Source organism: Symsagittifera roscoffensis, chromosome 9, assembly GCF_963678635.1.
Source record: "Symsagittifera roscoffensis chromosome 9, txSymRosc1.1, whole genome shotgun sequence".
NCBI lineage: Eukaryota > Metazoa > Xenacoelomorpha > Acoela > Convolutidae > Symsagittifera > Symsagittifera roscoffensis.
Window position 1 is genome coordinate 37,153,936 of NC_087070.1, and position 20,236 is coordinate 37,174,171.

General features: G+C 36.8%; 1 protein-coding gene across 6 annotated transcripts in view; it reads left to right on the forward strand.

Moving 5' to 3' along the window:
• Nucleotides 1-11,306, forward strand: part of LOC134854517 (uncharacterized) — a 63,697-nt gene extending 52,391 nt beyond the window's left edge. For 3 of the 6 annotated variants that reach the window (XM_063870811.1, XM_063870813.1, XM_063870812.1), the window contains exon 2: nucleotides 8,582-11,306. In XM_063870811.1, the coding sequence (XP_063726881.1) occupies nucleotides 8,883-10,340 (1,458 nt within the window). In that variant the 5' untranslated portion in view covers nucleotides 8,582-8,882 and the 3' untranslated portion in view covers nucleotides 10,341-11,306. Of the gene's footprint in view, nucleotides 1-1,950; nucleotides 2,326-3,358; nucleotides 3,630-8,581 lie in introns of those variants that run through there. The other 3 variants (XM_063870808.1, XM_063870814.1, XM_063870810.1) reach the window with 3 other exon arrangements.
• The last annotated feature ends 8,930 nt before the right edge of the window (nucleotides 11,307-20,236 follow it).

Sequence of the window (20,236 nt, forward strand, 5' to 3'; positions counted from 1 at the left end):
CAGATATCTCATAATAGCACAAAGGGAACCCTTTGGGTCGGCAGGGAGTCTAATCCTTGAAGGAATAAAGGGCGTCCGGCCCCCTGCCCCAATCCCCTAAATTCGCCCCTGATTACAGATGAATTTTAGAATTTTGATAATTTAGTTAAATAAAATAATTAATTTAATCAAAACTTGAACTGTGTATCTAGACCAATTTTTGAGAAGGCGGGAAAATGCTAAGCATGGGTTGTTTGGTCATTTCTAAAGCTTTTTTTTACCTAGTTGTATTGTAATTAACAGGCGCTATAACTTTTTCTTCACTGTCTATAATTTTTTTAGGAAGTATCAAACAGCTAGTTTAGTGTTGCATATGAAATGTCATTATGCTGCGGACAAGCTGACGTTTCTGCGAATTTTTAATCTCTGATTTGCAAACTTAGTTGCTAGAAAAAGGGAGGCACAAATTCAGCATAGCGTATAAATCAAATATATATGATTAATTTGGATTTAATATAAATGCAAAATAACCTCGGGTCACTAACATATGAACTTTCTCAGTTATAAATCATATCAGAAATTGTGGGGTCAGGCAGACTTTGGGGATTTGTGTTTATTGTGAATATGGGAGGTGATTTTTCTGCAAGCACTTTTCATTACCATATTTGCCTTCCTCTTTCGTTCTTGTCTTTGATATCGATTATCTAGCCCTCTGGATCAAAAATACACATCCACATCTCACTGAAGATGACCAATTTACCTCTAGGAACCCTAGGGGGTTTTTCTTTTTTGTTTACTTAATCAAAAACTTGCCCACGTGAACGATGTCTCAACCAAATTGAAAATTGTTGGCGTCACAAGTATCCGATTGCCCCTAACGCCCCAGTCACTTTGACCTCAAGCAAATCTCCAGCATTTCTTTAGTATATTGCAGCCCTTGTAATTTGCAGCGTTTGTAAGAAGTGATGGAACAAAAATTGGGGGCTCTAGGAAATTGTTTATTTGTGAAAATGAGGATAGGAGAAGTTGAGACTAAATTAATTTGATATATCAAAAAAGCTGGTAAATTGAGACGAACATAATTTACTTTGGTGGGACCAATGAGGTGCTATAAGCCGATGTATCGATAAACCGACAACCATGAATCAGTAAACCATTACTCGTTGCTTGAGGGTGAAGGAACATAACCCAGCCCAGAAAAATAATCAAAAAAAATTGCATGTAGTTCTTAAACAGGGGCACAACAGCGGTTCGCCGTGATGAGCTGTACAGCTCTTGTGTTGGTCCTTTTCCCCGTGGATAAAATGGTCTTAAAATCTTAAAATCATTACAAGCCGTGGTCGGGCTGGTCAACATTTTCGCGGCGATTACTGTTCGGTTCAAGCCATTACATGTCGGGACCATTGCAACCGAAAATCCATAGTCTGGACAGGGTTATAAGTCAGGGGCGGATTTAGGGGTGGGGTGGGGCGGACGTTTCCCATCAGGGATTCGACCCCCTGCCGACCCAATGGGTCTCCCCTTTGTACTATTTTGAGATATCCATTTTTGGTGACGGACCTTATAACTTTTCCAATATTTACTACTTTTGAGCGGGGAGTGCGCGCCGAAAAAACGCAATTTTTTGGTCAAAATTTTCCAAAAATGCCTCAAAACGCTTTTTTCTACCTGTTTTTTTTCAGAATTTTGCCAGCGCCGCAAAAATTTGGCCAAAACAATGCCTTTGTAATGCTTTGCGAAAGCTTGGAAAATCATTTTGGTCGACCTAAAAAAAAGATCGACAACATTTTTGAAATTTTTTTGAAAGTCCGCCCCCTTCTCGAGAAAATCCTAGATCCGCCCCTGTTATAAGTCGTTCCTTTTTTGTTGGTGCGTCAAGAAAACTTCACATTGAAAAATCAATTTTGAATGTGAGATCGTGTTTTTTTAAAATAAATATATACTTTTGTGTAATTTTCAGCCAATCAAGAAGCGAATAGCAAAAAATGGATAGTCACGGACATGAATTATTTCGATACAATTTCATTTTCAGTTTCATTTTTTCCTGATATAGTTGGAAGGCTGCGGTTTGATAGTTTAATACAATTTGATTCGAGCTTTGGGTTAAATAAAAATCAAGATAATATTTTCTATCAACCTCAAATTAATCTTTTGGAGCTTTAAAGACTTAACTCTAATTTATTCTGAATCTATTCGATGCCTACGCCAAGCCACCATCATTATCAATTAGTTCGATATCTTGTAAGTTCTTATTGCCAAATAAGTTTAATCTTCTCAAATGACTGAAATCATCATCTTTCAAACAAATGTCAACTGCTAGGCACCGCCTCTTCGCTTTTTAAACAGGTAGTTCAATTTAAATGTACTTGTAATTTCTATTTTAACTAACCATTCCAAGCATGCTTTTCTTGTCATTGCCGGTCTTTTTATAGAAGTCATTATTTATGAAAAGAGTTCCGTAGGCGCAAATATTTTTGAATTGACTGCCTTAAATTGGGCACTTTTAAATGTAATTTATGAAACATCAGGCATCAACAAAATTGACGAGGAACTCTCTTTTAAGATAAAAGGTAAAAAATTATAATGATTAGATTCGATATTTTTCATTTTCCTTTCTCAACTCTTAGAAATGTGATTATTCAATGAATTCAGATAGCTTATCACACATTCAAATTTACAGTCCCTTCAGTAGCATGCCAAGGGGGGGAGGCGGCGACTTTAGTTCTGGTTGTCAAGTTTTTCCAAAGGGTCCCCATTTGTAATAATTTTACGGTATCAATTTTTGGCTGAGCAAACTCAAAAAATTTTCTCAAGGCACCTTTGGCGCCAAAATAACTAATTTTGAGAGGAGAGCGCGTGCCAAAAGAGCCCGTGACTTTTCGGTCAAAATTTTCCGATAAGTGCCAAAAACAATTTCTTTGACCTGTTTTTTGAAAAATTTGCTTGCGCTGCTGATAATTTTCAAAAAACCGCTCCTCCCCCCTAGAAAAATTTCTGCGCAAGACACTGGGTCACTTAGAGGGTTTCCATAAACTTGAATCGATTGTTTTGGTCTTCGCCAAAGCTGTGTTTTTTTACTCCGGGCAAAAGCTACTTGTATTTATACTATCACGCTTTTTTGACCTCAAAGAGATTGTTCACGTTTCTTCGAATAAACAGTTGACAGAAATAAACTTTTAATTCAGCTGTTAAGCCTTTCAAACTGATATAGTTAGTCTTTTGAAAACAGAGAAAACAAGCTTTGATTTGGCAAATTTGCAATTGTACAGATACAAGCCCAAAGACTTAAGTAGCAGCCGTTTGAAAATACGGACGGAGGGTTTATTCCCGTATCCCAGCTGCAACGTATGTGGCATTTTCTCTCCAGTTGTTTTCGAAAGAAACAAATTGAGGAAAGTTAAATTCTTTGCTCACTCAACAAATTATGTCAAGTTAAAACAAAACAATTTTCATTTACCAGCGGGAAGATAGAAAACTTGTCTTTATTCCTTTCAGATACATTCAAAAGTACCCTGGAAAAAATAAACCCAAATTTTTCATGAGACAATTTTTCCCGCATTATAGATTCAAAAAAGATAATTTAACTGATTGAAATTGGGGAAAAAATATGATAAATTTGAGACATTTCATATTTGCTCTGCACTAAATTGGTAAGTCAGTAACTTGCGAGATTGCTCTAATAAAAAGATACAATACTGGTCAACTGGATACACCACAAATGTATGTTTCGTAACTTTTTTTAAAACTCAGAAAAAAAACTAAATTTTTGTTATACGGCCAAAATCTTATCTTTTTTCTATGTACGAAATTTGGATCTCAATGCCGAAGATTTTCGATTGAATGAATTTGAGGCTTATTCAACAATATCAACAAATTGGTATTTTGGACCGATAAACAGAAAAGATCGGAGAAAAAAAAACACTCAAATGGCATATGCTCTAAGATTTACACAATAAAACTTGCTTTATTTAGGCAACTTTTTTTTCCCGACCATTGAAAATGGGGAGAAAACTTGTCTTCGGGGCATTTTAGTTTTTTCCTAACAAAATCAGATACCAAAAGTAATCAACAAAAAGCGTCGATTGATATATCATATTAATATCATGTGAACAACTTTACAGGTTTATAATTATTTTTCTCAGTTTTAGGAAAAATTGGTTTAAATGTTGTGCTGTTTGGTCTAATTTTGAGCGAATGAAAAAAACAAGCAGGTTTATTTTGTTTTCAAGCACAATAAGCTACCGCAAATAGTCACTGAAATCGTTCAAAAAATAAAACCAACTTAAAGCCCTCTCAGTCACAATTCAAACACTTTAAGTTAATTTTCAACAATTTTTTTCTGGTCGAGAAAATTTATCAAAATTTATTAAATTTTGAAATTAATAAAGCTTAGTCTAATTTCGAGCGAGTAAAGCAAGCCAGTAGATCTTCTGAAAAAAGAAAAAAATTTGAGCAGGCAAAAACTTTTTTCACTCCAGAAAAACTAGTTGCTGTACTTTTGCTTATAATTCTTATAATACCTTTAGGATTTCAAAAAAGTTAAGTTTGAAAAACACTAATCTCGATAAAAATTCGAAAACAAGTTTCTTTTTGGGTGAAAAGAAACATGATTTGTCAAAGTCTGTGAAACTAAACTAGCTTGTTGTAGGGTTGTATGGGTTTCGATGCTTTGAAAAATAAATTCGCTTCTTTTCCAAATATCTTAGTTCGCAATGCTATGATTGGTTATAAATGACCCAAATTAAAAAGTACAAGGCACAAAAAAAGATGTTCCTTGCTGACATTGTGTTCGGGGCTCTATTGTTTTCAAAAAAAAGACGTTTTCCGTTGTTTTTTTCACTCAAAAATTCTAATATGAATTTTCTAATTAAAACGTTTCAAAGATAAATTTCGAAGGTAAATCAGAAACGAAGTTCGCTAAAATTAGCTGAAGTTTTTGCAAATTGGTTCAACTGTTTTTGCTAAAAAACCTTAAATTTTGAGCACATTTTTAGAAAACGATATTTTGTTTTCAGTGCATACTTCGAAACTGTTACATAATTGAGTCATATTACGAAGTCTCATTGTGCACTGGATAGGCGCACAATTTATTTTGTGTAGATCTCTGGATTTTACAGATAAGTTTTTACACTTGTTAATTTTTTGTCAAAACGACTAAAGAAAACGAAAAAACAAAAGAAGATCAAAGAGAGCGTCTTTGTTGTGAAAACAGCTTACAATTCACAAAACACACATTTTGGCATCGTAATAAAATAACTCGTTTTTATTGTTGAATTGTTTTCTGATAAAATTGGAAGTTTTGAAATAGAATTATGAGGGTAAAAAGCTTTTCGTTGATGAACGGTTGCATCCTTAACTCTCATTGTAATTACAACTGTACGCCGAGCAATGGAAATTATCACACTCTTGTCGTTCATTCAATGCGTTTTTTTAACCAAATGAAAAATCAAACTTGTACAAAAATTTCAGATTAAAAAATTGGCTAAACCGTACCATCTCCCACCTATTTTTTATTATCTAGTTTAATTACCGTGGAATCTTCTTCTAATGAAAATTCAAATTGATTTTTCAAAATTTGTATTTCACACGTTCATCCAGTAAAATTTTGATATGGAATTTCATTTTTAGACTATTAATCAAATATTTTGTTCAGAAATTTTTCAATGAGATTTTTAAAATGAGGTCTTTAACCAACACACTCAAACTGAAATTTTCGAAAAGATGATATTTTCTCTCCTATCCTCCTCCCCTTGAACTATTTCGAGTAAGACTGTATATAAAGGTCAGTAAACCATTATTATTGATTGACATCAACATAGATAAATTAAAATGAAGCCATACAAGGTAAAGCTATTTTTCGATCTTTTCATCATTGATTCAACAAATAACATATTCTTGTAAATAAAATAAGAAAACTTAATAAGCTCAATGGAAACAAACAGATAGATTTAAACTTTAAACAATTCGTTTTTCTTTTTTAATTGCCAGGTTGTTCTGCAATCTATCAAATTTAGCTTAGCTTTTATGAATTTGCTGATCAAATTTGATGCCGTATAATTTAAGGAAATTATTTCCTAATTCTCCAACAAAAATTTTTGTTTGATGGAATCAGATTGAGCTAATTACTAATGATATGTGTTATTGTTCGATTTATTTCAACTTCTTAACTAATTGCCTTTGACGTTTTTTTTTTCAAGCTTTATCCGACTGATAAATATAGTTTTGAGCTCCATATTAAAAGAACAATTCAGCTGCGATTGCTTTGATAAAAGCAAGTTTGTTTGAAAACTGCCAAAATTCCGTTCCTATAACGCGTCAGCGGAAATTTAATCTGCCTTTGAAATCATTCCATATCGAATTGAATCAGCTAATTTGACTAATTGGTCTCTTTTCAGGTGCAAAAAAATCATTTAATACTATAAATAGTGCGCGGAGGAAGATGTTTAAAAAAATCAAAATATATATTTTTAAATTTTATCACTCTTTTCAAATGAAACGCCTTTTTATAATGAAAAGTCATTTTGTGGGTGTTGTTTATTTTTTCAGTCTTTTTACTATTTTTGGAGCGCTCCGAATAATTTTTGAAAGTTTTTCCGGCTTTTTCAGATTGAAAAAAATGATTACTTTTTCACACTTGAGAAAGGTCGACGAAAGTTTCGAAGAGTTTCAGAAAATCTGCCCCTCAAAAAAAATTCTAGATCCACCCCTGCTAGTTGTTCCGACTTTCGATACGGAAGTAACGGAATATTTGTGCTCGGGGTGGGTTTTTTTTTCTTCAGACAAATTTCGACTTTTTAACTAGCCATTTTTGACGGATTTTTTTATATCATTCAAAAGGTATTGTTGTCCTGAGCTTAAATTTGAAAAAATATTTCACCTGTGATCATTTTTCGTAAGCTTACGGGGGTTTAAAAATTGCCATTTTGGTCAAATTGGGACAATCAACGCGCGATATATTTTGCGCTAATAACGCGTAAGCGGAGATTTAATCCGTCTTATAAATCGTTCCAAATTGGTTGAACGAAGCTTATTTGCCATAATTGATTTGTTACAAGGAACGAAATCTCTCTTTTTGTACTTTATATGGCGTGTGGGGGATGATTTTCATAAAAAAATTCAAATTTTAGAAAACAAAATTTTCATTTTATTTTAATTCATTTAATTTTTTATGTTATTACTGCTGCTCCATAAACCTTAAAAGGCAGTCGGAACATTCAGGGCTTCGCCCTGATACGAGCAGTCTTGTTTGTGTTTGTGTAAATTACTAAGACTTTTTTCAAAATGCTTTTTTACTGCATTGAATATTTTTCGCGTGCGTTTTTGGTAATTTTGGTGGTTTGATGACGTCATTTTCATGTCATTTGAGACCAATTTCACTTTTATTACGCAGGGAGTTACGCCATATTGAGATGTAATCAGCAGCAATCTTCTTCACAATTAATGATACAGTTTGAAAGAGTTTCGGCATGAAAATGAGCTTCAAATGAATTTTAGTGGCTGGAATTTAGAGTTTTTTGTCAATTTTTTTTTCGGGATTTTCTTTTTTTTTCTTTCATCAAATGGAAAAATTAATAATTTCGTAATATATTTTCCTTGTTTCGCAATTTGAGACAATAAGTCGTTGGTTGGTTGTCTTTGATATTGAGTACCTAAAACCTAAAACGTTTGGTTAAGGTATACTCAAACTTTTCGGGTCTTGTTGAAATTACCTTAGTTTGATCAGCTACTTACGAAGTTTTTCAATTTAGTCTCAATTCGTTTTTTTCTACCTACGTAATGAACTAGTTTAAAGGTCAAATGGACTATTTGAGGGAAATTTTGAAACTACAATCACTTAATGCATCCTTTAGCTGAGCTCTTAATCAGTTATTGTATTATGTCCGGTTTTTCCCCTTCAAAAAAAAGTTGACGTACATTTCCGAAATTGGTGTTGTTAACAAATCTGAAATTATAATGACAATGATGCTTTGATGAATTTTTCCCAACAAAACCCTTTTAATTTGCAAAAACTCTTTTTAATCAAGCATTTTTGCTGCTGTTGATATTTACTAACTTCATTTCCTTAATGCAGGTTTTGTTCCAGGAGCCAAAAAAGCTCCAAGCCTAATTTATCAAGTTTCAAGTGTAGTCTTTGTAAATTAAAGAGTAGCATCAGCTTACGTCATGCATAAGATGAACTTGCATCTATCTCATTAATTCACTTTTCAACAGTTTTGCGTCGGTTTATTGCTTATTCTTTTGCTTTCTTTGCCTCAGAAAAAAACAATAAATCACTGAAAAAATAATATTTTTATTTCAGTCTTTATTTAGTTATTTTTTATCGCAGCTAAAGTGTGCATTTTAAATGGCAAAAGGTGTTCAATAAATTGTATATTTATTAAAAATGCCCTTTTGACGATACTTTGATTGGTACAAGAGCTCATATCAAAGAATCAATTTTGAGATTTTTGAGCTATTTTAGAGGTGCTATTTTAGATAGATGCTATTTTAGAGCTACACGAAATGTTAAATAATAAAAAAAGGTCAAATTTGCTATTTTAAACCATCATCGTTCGATTAAAACTTAAAATCCCTGTCCTATGTTCAACTTGGATTATTTCAGATTAATTCGAGCCAGCAGCTTTCGCCTACAGTCACCTGGGAGTTGGACACCAATTTCAACAAACGAAATTTTCCACCACACAATTGGAAAAGTTGTCTATCAAAAAAACTGACACTTTAGTAAGGATTCAAAGCCCCTCTTGGGGTGGAGGCTACCTTTAAAAGTACCCAAAGCGTGAACAAATTTATATTTACCATTAATTTCCTATTAATTCGAAACGACTTCATTTGAAATCATAGGTTTACTAAATCATTACCGTTACTTCACGATAAACATTGATTCCGTTTAATTAGGCTTCGAAATGAATTTTTCAATCACGAATGAATTCAATTCGTCGTCGTCTGAACAAACTTTCGTCGAAGAAGGAAATATATGTCAACATGTAATTCCGGAAGAAGAACATCCAACATTCCAGCATATTTTATTTTTCGTCAAACTTGTGATTAATTTATTCGGTTTTTTCAGTAACTTCATGGTCGTGTATGTTTACATGATAAAACGAGACAAACACCCAAGCGAATATTTGATTTGCTCGCTCGGTTTTATCGATGTTATGATTTCGTTACTGAGTCTCATTTTTATGACATCAGTAGCTGCTTATCGACATAGTTTTCATCTCGGTGACTGGTTCTGCCGACTTATAGTTTGCACACTAAACGCCTCCGCATTCATTTTCTCAACATACTCATCTGGTTTCCTAATCGCTGTTATTACAGTTAACAGATACGTGGCAATCTGTTACCCCTACGATTACAGGGCAATTTTTACTTCAGACAGGGTTCGAAAACTTATTTTTTGCGGATATCTGTTTGGTTTTGTAAACTGTCTCATGGCTGTCCCGTATTGCAACTGCCAGTCTGCGAATATCACAAAATACATCGATTTCTACTATCACTGCACCCGAGTTTTGATCATTTTGGGCGATGCCGGGGTCATGATTTGGGCTTATGTCAAGGTCATGAAAGAGATAAACCGACATACTCAGAGTACCAAAACTGAAGTGACTGCTTATTTCACCTATGAGCAAAAGCAACCAGCAACTAGAACTTGCTCGAATGCTTCTGAAGTTGCGTATGTCAGCGTGAACAATTCCTGGAAAAATTCGGAAATGGACTTGCAAAATGGGAGTTGCATACCTTCCCAAGGGGGCTACCAAGTGAGTTTCAACGTGCCCCCACCCACTCGAAGAACTGGGGGGTTGGACTCGTCGCCGATTAACACCTACGAGACACGAGTCGAAACCGAACTCGATCAAGTACACAGTGTTAATTGTGCACGGTGTAAAAACAACCGCGAGTCTATCAAGTTGGGAGCTGCGCGGCGTTCAAAACTGTCGTCAATGAGTCTGGACCCGAGGTCAGCCGGAAACAAAAAAGAGTCGACGAGCACCAGCAGCACGCCATCGCCGAACCTTCAGCCGTTGTCGTTGGCTAATCCAAATACGTCGTTGAAAAATACAATAAGATCGAGCAATAGCAAAGCGAATCGAAAGCTAACAAAAACACTTTTTCTAGTGAGCCTGCTTTTTTTGGTGTGTCATATTCCTGTAGTGTTTCTGGACCTGTATGTTTTCATTTCCGGATATTTCCCACAAATCGGAATTTCACCAAAACTCGGTTGGGTTTTGAGTTCCACGAATGAAATCTTGTTCGCTGTTTACTTGGCCTACTTCGACCTGAACCCTATAATCTACTTCACGTGTAATATGTACTTTAGAACTACTGTCCAAGCACTTTTCACCTACTGGACTCCCCGCTAATCAAATTGACATTTCACGCGGGCCATTTATATAGCATAAGGGCCAAGTAGCAGAAAGTTTCTAAGTAATCAATGAATAGCCTGTAAATTGTCCGAAGTTCTCACTGAATTGCCACGTTTTCTTCCAGATTTTTGAATAAAGATTTCTGATTGGCTAATGTACCTTTCTGTTATTAGGTCCGTATGCCAAAAGAGATGCCCCCATTTTTCATGATCATATGCATTAGATTACATTAGACCGACTTTTCAACTCAATCAGAACACCCCGCCCCTTTTTTCAATAAATGGAACAGCGCATAATTGACTGAAATTAAATCGATTATAAAGGCAAAATAGGTTTACATGGGGATGTTTATGGCTTACCATCACACGATCTGAAAACTCCTCCGGTTTTTTTTTTCACTCAACAAAAAGGGGCACAGTATTTTAAATGGAAATGGGATGGGAACGAGGGTTATTTTGCTCAAGAGACCGAATTTAATTTATGCCTGGTTTTGACAGATTTGCCGGTTCAAGAAGTGAACAACTTGCTGATTTCTATAAAAAGAAGAATTAATGTGATCAATTTTCTAATCCTACCTGTCGCTGTTTTGTATACTTAGCTACCTCCTAAATTATTAAATCTGTTTCTTTTGTAAATAGACCGTCAAGTTTAGAATAGACAGCAAAAACACGACATTAACCTCAAATTTCATCAAAATGTCAGCTAAATATTCACAAAAAAAAACAAATCATGGTTGGTTTCAACATCTGTTTTAGTAAATAAAGCTTTTTAAAAACAAATAATAATGAGAATATGGTATCGCAATATGGTTTGCGAGCATATCAGCTAAGATTTGTAGCTTCACGTTTTTTATAAGGTTTTAAGTAACAATTTCAATTTGCTTCTAATAGAAGTGCAGTGCTGTGTTTAGCTAATGTAATGTTCAGGGGCGGATTTTGGATTTTTTCGAGGGGGGAGCATAAAGGGGGTTCAAAAAAAATTTGACGCCTTTTTATTATTAGGTTGAGCAAATTAGTTTTCCGAGCTTGTGAAAAAAATATAAAGACCCTATTGTGTCAAAAAATTTTCCGCCAGGATAAAGATGTCGCCTTTGGGCACTTTTTGATAGTTTTGACCAGAAAACCGCGGTTTATTGGCGCACGCCTGCCTCAGTCGATTTGTCGAAACATACAATAAGATCGAGCAAAAGCAAAAGCCCCCCCCCCCCAAAAAAAAAAATCCCCCTTATACCGCCCTTGACTCATTTACTCCACCTCCTAGTAACTATGCCCATGGAATTTGTAATTTTTTGAAAGAGGAAAATCTGCAAAAGTATTTTTTTATGAGTGAAATATTATTTTATTGAGAGATAATCATTTTTCTGAAGTCTGCTATTTTGTTTAAACTGGATAAATTTTGGATGCATAATTTAAAGTAGAGCTAAAAATACATCACGTGATTTCAACTGCTGTGCGGTTTTTATTTTAGACGTATTTATTTTAAAAAATATTAATTATAGATGTTTATTTGAGTCTTTTTCTATTAATTTTCTTTTACTAGAAGACAGCTGCATCAAAAAAAAAGACAAAACCTCCTATCTATCTTTTAAAATTTGTGATATTTTATGTTCCGAAATCGATCGTTTTTGAATTTGGTTATTGTTGCCATTGAGCGAAATTTTCCTTAAGCAAATCAGGAACTGGAGGAAAACATTGAGAAGCATAAGAGCATGGCGAGAAATCTCTGTGATTTAACTAAACTCAATATGATTTCAAAACCCAAAGTATTTGTGAATCAAAATTACTTTGAAAACACAAGTAATGATTGTGCAAAGATACGAAACCGCAACTTAAGGAATTTTGCGGTTACAGCCATCCTATTAAAATTGCGTTCAAAACAATCAAATAATCGATCAGTGAGCCCACTCAAGTCTCACCCCGACTGAAACTTTACTCCGACAAGAATAATTTCAATGAGATATTCGAGAGTTATTTTGAAGAAAAAACGCTAAATTTTTCAAGATATTTTTGTTTAATACTGTCATCAGAAGCTACTAGATTGAGCTTAAATAATTGAGCGAGGAACTTTTTCAAATTGTGATAACCAAAGGAAACGACTCGTATGTTTAGAAGTGAAACAATTACATTCAATTGTTTGAATTCAAAAGTTTAATGTTTCTTTCTTTTGCTCTTTTGTTAGTAGCTCAGATCGGCTGGCTTAATTGCACACATGAGTATGTCGAACTGACGTAAACAATAAACAATCTTCTAAAACAGCACCTCTGAATTTGACTATACATAAGTAACAAAATCAATAACTTAATTACATAGCGCCAATAAGACACTTAACTGCAGTTGCAGTAATAAGACTATGTTTCAGCTCAAGATTGCTGCAACCGCGGTACTACTTTCCCCTGAGGACCAAGAAAATTTTATCATATAAATATAAAGTTTTTTTAATATACTAGATTAATACGAGTTTTTGTGCTCAGTTTGATGGGAAGGTGCATAAGAAGTTTTTATTTTTAGCGTTTTCAATTTAGTGGTAATTTCCACTTTGCGTCCCACGTCTTGGAAATATCGAGCGCGGCATATCCAAACTTCCGCCGAAACAAATGTTTCTCCAGGAGTCCTAATCTTGTTTCCATTGGCTTGTCTGTTTCCATTTTGAAGTTAGCCAACTTTTGTCTATAGGCCTCCAAAGCTATCTGATTTAGGTCAGCTATGTCTTCGTCGGTACTGATCTCCTTTACTGAGTGCTCTATTGGGCTGCCTAGACGTTTTGGCCCCTGATTCTTATTGAATCTCTTGCTACAGCGGACTTTTGATCCGGTCGGGTCATCTACACTTGACTCAATAGAAAATCCTTGAGGGGAGCTGATCCCCCCGTGGTTTGTTCCTCCGACATAGTCTCTTTGGCGTTCGAAAATTCCTGTGCTGTCTTCCGGATTCCCCTCGTGAAGACTTGGTCCGAAGGGGCCATGTCTTGCTGTTGAAATGTGCTGAGAATCGTGTTGGGGGATGTGTCTCTACTTCTCCTCGTGATCTTGGTAATGCTCTTTTTAGTGAGTGAAAATTGCTTGGCTGCTTAACTTCTTGTGTCCTCACCCTCTCGTAATCCTGTAATCTTGTAATCCCCACTCTATTCTAAAGGTCGAGCCCCAGAATGCATCGTGTACGTCGTTAAGTTAATAAGAATGTGACCTCCTGGTCTTACCATCGTGCAGATAGTATGTCCGCCTTTACATCTCCAAGTCTCACAAAAGGTTGTTGATTGTGATCCACGAATTGAGCTGGCTAGTTTAGATGTTCTGCTCGGACAAATTTTGCTTTGCGTGACGATTCAAGAAATTGCTTTGCTGTTGCCCAGTTCAAAAAGGGCTTCCGGTAACCACAGTCATCCCCGGTTATCAATTCGCACTAACGCTTTTAGTGATTTCATACTTTCCGATTTTTGGCTCTTTGCGTATGACTGTTTTCTTTATCTCCAAATTTGTAGAAGATTGTTCTTGACATCTGTTTTTGTTCTCTAATCTCCTTTGGATATATCTTCCAATGCTATTCATTCGGCTTACATTCAGCTTTTTTGACATGATTTCAAACTCTTCACATGAGTCGAATGTATGTAAAAAAATTGCACTCTTCATTGGAGCTCTCTGTTTCCTCGGTGATCTCATTTACTTGCTCAGATCTACACATCCGAGCGAAGTGGTTCGGTTTTTTGCAATTTTTGCACTGTGTCCCTCGATGAACGGTTTTATTCGAAACAATCTTCTAAAACAACACCTCTGACCTTGACTATACATAAGTAACAAAATCAATAACTTAATTACATAGCGCCAATAAGACACTTAACTGCAGTTGCAGTAATAAGACTATGTTTCAGCTCAAGATTGCTGCAACCGCGGTACTACTTTCCCCTGAGGACCAAGAAAATTTTATCATATAAAATAAAGTTTTTTTTAATATACTAGAATAATACGAGTTTTTGTACTCAGTTTGATGGGTAGGTGCATAAGAAGTTTTTATTTTTAGCGTTTTCAATTTAGTGGCAATTTCCACTTTGCGTCCCACGTCCTGGAAATATCGAGCGCGGCATATCCAAACTTCCGCCGAAACAAAAGTTTCTCCAGGAGTCCTAATCTTGTTTCCATTGGCTTGTCTGTTTCCGTTATGAAGTTAGCCAACTTTTGTCTATAGGCCTCCAAAGCTAGTTGATTTAGGTCAGCTATGTCCTCGTCGGTACTGATTTCCTTTACTGAGTGCTCTATTGGGCTGCCTAGACGTTTTGGCCCCTGATTCTTATTGGATCACTTGCTACAGCGGACTTTTGATCCCGTCGGGTCATCTACACTTGACTCAATAGAAAATCCTTGAGGGGAGCTGATTCCCCCGTGGTTTGTTCCTCCGACATAGTCTCTTTGGCGTTCGAAAATTCATGTGCCGTATTTCGGATTCCCCTCGTGAAGACTTGGTCCGAAGGGGCCATGTCTTGCTGTTGAAAAGTGCTGAGAATCGTGTTGGGGGATGTGTCTCTACTTCTCCTTGTGATCTTGGGACTGCTCTTTTTAGTGAGTGAAAATTGCTTGGCTGCTTAACTTCTTGTGTCCTTACCCTCTCGGCTGTTGGCGCCGAGTCTGAAGTTACTGCTGCTGCTGCAGCGTTAGTTTTTTTCTTCTCTTCTGCCGTTTGTTTCTTCGGTTTTTGTTTCATAATTACTTCCTCCTGGGACTTCGGTCCTACCAATGCTGAACCACCCTGATTTGGTGTCGCTCGTTTGACCGCTAGTTTTAGGCCACCGCCTACTGGGGTGTCTTTTGATGTCACCACTGTGTCACTTTTCCAACAAAAGCTCCTTTGCCTGCTCCTCTTGCTGAATCCGGGATTCTTCCTCCGATTCACTTTCTTGACGCTGATGTTTTCTTTTTGGCTCCTCCAGGGGACTTTTAACCTTGCCCTTCTGGCTACCTTTCCATCCGGTATTCGGTAACCCTATTAGTGGTATTTTTGACTTCACCTGATCACTTTTGCGATAAATCGAGCCAGCTGCTGTTGCGACAGTTGTAGTTGTCTCCGACACCACTGTGCCTTTCAGTGGATTCGTTATAGCTGCCTCACTCTTCCTCTTTTCTTCTTTGCGTAAGAGATTTGGGGGTAGTTCCTTGCTTGCAGACGTAAGTTTGTCTTATACAAATCCACCTTCCTAGGAATAGGGCAATTCTTTTCTGAGGTCTGGATTTATCATGTTCGAGTCCTCCACTATCCGCCAAAAATCGTTCTTCGCCGACTCTCGCCTCTCGGCATTACACTTTGCGTTTGCCTCCAGTAACGCCGTAAGGGTCCTCGCCCGGTCTCTATCGCGTGCCGATATAGCCTGCTGGTTGAGCAGCGTACTAACCTCTCTGTTATTCTGGTCTTTTCGTACAATCTTCAGTGAGTCTCGGGATTGATCAATCCGTTTCTTCATTTGACTCGCGGTCAGCGCTGACCTCTCCAGTTGTTGTTTATCTAAACGTTCAGATATTAGTAAGAACTTATCTTCTATGGTCTCAACTTCGGATTTTAGAAGTCTGCCAAAGTGTGCCTCGAATGGCGATTGTTGGATCTTTTTTTTTGCTTAGTCCAATGCATGTCTCGAATTATTGTATTAAAACAGAAGTCGATCGACTTTATGTTTTCTTCTGGCAACACGAAGCCGATTATTCTCTAATTTGTCTGAATTATTTTATCGACCAACCCACAGCCGCAATGGCCAAACACCGGACGAAATTTCTGTTCAATGTTATTATCTAGGCACAATTTGTCCATGGCTCTTCCTTTGAACCCCGAAAGTTGGTCTGTTTTTATTGATTCGGTTATTCCACGAGTGTCGATGTAGAAGCGTAAAAATTTTATTGAAGATTGGACTTCTTTTCCTAACTGGACTTCTTTTCCCGGCTGCGTGAGCAGTGGAAGAGGTTTAGTCAAATTTTTCGGATATATTTATTTAGCATTTTTACCGTATCTAGTACATTCACTGCACTTCTCGACCAAATTGATGATAACCTTTTGTATATATGGCCACCACAAAAAGTATGATACATCAAGCATAGCCTCTTGCCTGGATGGCCCCGGTGGATTCTCTTCGATACGGCGGGTCTGAATTGTCCTGGAACTGCTAGCCTATTGTCTACTAATATACAGTCGTCAATGACTGACAACTGATTCCAGAGTGGGTTCGTAAATGGGTCCATTAGATCAAACCCTGCACGATCGTTCCGCTCTATGACCCGTCTTAGACGATCCAAGCATACATCTTCGGAAATGAGCTCAGCTAGCAAGTTCTTGTCAAACAGTTTTAACAAGCCCAAAATTCTTACTTCTCGCAGCTGCTCGTTCTTCTGGTGTTCCTCCATCCTCCATTTTTAGAGTTATGTTTAACTCTCGGTAAATAATGGACGACACTCACCTCTGGGCTACAATCATGGTCTTCGGCGGTTAAATCCACCTCTATGATAGCCTTTGTCGCTAATTCACTAAGATCTGTACTGACCTTAGGGCTGCTAGTGATCATTTCCGTAGCCGCCTCAAGCTTGAGGGTACTTCCTGGATAGTCTCTCGTGTCCTGACTGACTACTGACAAAGTCCCAGAACGATAAGAAGTTTGACGTTTCTGCGGCGCCCCTAACCCTCGTTACTGCTCGTGCGCAATGGCATTTTCCTTCCTCCGAACTTTCAGAGCCGGATCTGTCAAGTGCTTCCCTCTATATTTAGCATGTCCGATGAAACGTTGTTTCTGTCACTTCCTCCTCCGTGAACCTTCCTCTATCTTGACTTCTCCTTTTGTCTTCGATTTTTCCGGACTATCTACTTTTTCGCCTTATCACTCTCCAAATCGCTCTAATTCTATTTTTGTTTTTTATTGAGATTAACCGACTGAATCGGTTAGAGAAAACGTTAAAACTATTTTGTGGCAATGTGTGTTGAGATATTGAAAATTTTGAGTTTGGAAAGTTTTCGTTCCGGTCGAGCTTTGCTCTTTTTGGATGGTTTTGGTTGCTATAGCAACCGTGCTTGATTTTATGTTATCTGTTTCTTTTTGATGCTCGGAATATTCTAGAAACTTTTCGTTCCGGCTGAGCGTTGATGCATCACTTAGTCGACTGTAGAAACATTCGAGAGCTTTGTGAAAACATTCAATTGATGTTACTACGAATTTTTCATCTAACATTAACTCCGGCGACAGATCGCCGTTCGGTTTTCTCCGTGTCTGGGATGTGTATTATTGCCTGGGATGTGTATTATTTTGAATTGATATGGTAATAATCTATCTACCCAACTTTTTAATCTTGATTGATAAGTTTTATTTGAATGGTTAATCTCTAAAGCCGATGTCATTGCTTAATGTTCATTTACTATTACGAACTATTTTTCTAATAGCTAATGTTTAGATCGGTCAAACGACCAAACATCTGCCAGCAGCTCCAGTTCATTTGTGGACTATTTTTCCTCTTGACTATTTAAATATCGTGAAGCAATTGAGATAGGAATCTAACCCCCCTCCACCGTTTTTTGCTCCAAAAGCGCTCGCAGTCCGCTATGACTGGCGTCACTTTTCACCCGTGTTTCTTTGGAAGAATCGTAAAAGTTTAACTTCTTAGTGTTTGCTACCGCTTTTTTGATTTCCTCAAATATTTTTTAGCGCTCCTCACCGACTTTTTGTACTGGTAATTTTGAATTTTTCAATTTTTTCTTCTCATTTTCTTCTTGTAACAACAATCGAAATTCATCCGTGAGATTAGCGACGTTTGGAGTATGAACTCGGAAGGGTGGCTTATGCTTTCCGAAATTGATCTCAGCTGTTTCAAAGATTTTGGGTGATCTAATTTCAATATGGCTTCAGTTTTTGTTATTTTAGGTGTAACACCGTTTTCTGACAATTTATGTTTCAGCCATTTCACCTCGTTCATGAAAAATTCACAGTTTCACAATTTGAAAGATAAATTTTCTTGATCCAGTTTTTCTAGTACCTCCGTATCCAGTTTTTTGTGTTCAGAATCGGTACCTTTGGATACTATTAATATATCATCTAGAAAGCAGAATGTATTTTTCTCATTGTTAATGGTGCGATCCATCGCTTTTTGAAATTCTCCTGGAATATCTGCCAGGCCATAGAATCCGGTAAAAAAAATTTATTTAACGGTCGCATGTCCCCCAACTATGGTAAAGTTGCGTGGTTTGGCAGTTGCCGCGATCAGTTTCAGTTCAAGCGTATTTCAGATCAAGCACAGTAAAATGTACTCTATCTACTGCCTTTGCGGTTACAATTTGAGCTACACCGTCCATTAACTCATCCACATTCGGCGCTTGATACTTATTTTTAAATAATTGTCTGTTTATCGGTTTTGCATCTAAAGCCAACTTAATGGAATCGTCTTTTTTTAAATATAGTGACAATGGGGGCGATAAAACAATCTTTTGTACATTTATATAAACGCTGAATGTGACCTTCTGTCAACAGTTTTTTTATTTCTCTTTCAAATGTGTTGAATGTGTGTCGGTATTCTTCTGCTTTTTTTCTGAATAGGGCACAATTGGTACTTGAATTTCGTGCTCACCACGTGTTTTAGATACGTCCTTGATGGTCAAAAAGGTCTTTATATTTTGAATAAAGTTTTGATTCCAACCTTCCGACTGCTCGCACAGCAGCACGTCAAACCTGGACCTTTCTTTTGGTGCTGGTTTTTGTGTAGTACTAATCCCCACTATATTGTAAAGGTTGAGCCCCAGAATGCATCGTGTACGTCGTTAAGTTATTAAGAATGTGACGTCCTGGTCTTACCATCCTGCAGATAGTATGTCCGCCTTTACATCTCCAAGTCTCACAAAAGGTTGTTGATTGTGATCCACGAATTGAGCTGGCTAGTTTAGAAGTTCTGCTCGGACAAATTTTGCTGTTGCCCAGTTCAAAAAGGGCTTCCGGTAACCACAGTCATCCCCGGTTATCAATTCGCACTAATGCTTTTAGTGATTTTATACTTTCCGATTTTTGGCTCTTTGCGTATGACTGTTTTCTTTATCTCCAAATTTGTAGAAGATTGTTCTTGACATCTGTTTTTGTTCTCTAATCTCCTTTGGATAAATCTTCCAATGCTATTAATTCGGCTTACATTCAGCTCTTTTGACATGATTTCAATCTCTTCACATGAGTCGAATGTATGTAAAAAAATTGCACTCTTCCTTGGAGCTCTCTGTTTCCTCGGTGATCTCATTTACTTGCTCAGATCTACACATCCGAGCGAAGTGGTTCGGTTTTCTGCAATTTTTGCACTGTGTCCCTCGATGAACGGTTTCCCACATCAATTGCATGGTTTTTTTTTGCGTGTTACGTTGTGTTTTTTCTCCATTCTGGTTGCCTTTTTCTAAACTGATCTTGATTATACCTTTTATTCGTTTGTCCCCTGTTTCCCACCGCTAATAATGGTTCCTGTTTGATTTTGATTTGAGACCCAGATTGTGATATTGTGCATGCAGCATTTGCGTTCGTTTTTTGAAATGCCTGGATTGTTTGCTTACTTTGTTCGAAATTTAATGCCCGTTTTAGTGCCTCGTCTGGAAATAAAGTTTGGAACTTGAGTGTATCTTGGAGTGCGGCGCTCCTCATTTTAGAAATAGATAAGTCTCTTACTAATTCATCTTCTTATATACCCTTGCTGTTTTTTTGCCCGTGTAGTCAATGCGGCATGGAACGCCTCCTGAGTTTCTCCTGTCTCCTGTGATCTATTGGAGAGTTTGTATCTTTCGCATGTATTACTCTGAGATTTTTCGAACGTAGCTTTGGCTAATGCTACCAGTTCCTTGAATTCAAGCTTCGAAATTTCTTCGTGCGGATTTTTCTGTACAAATCGTTTTTCCCTTCTGTTACTAGAGCGAAAA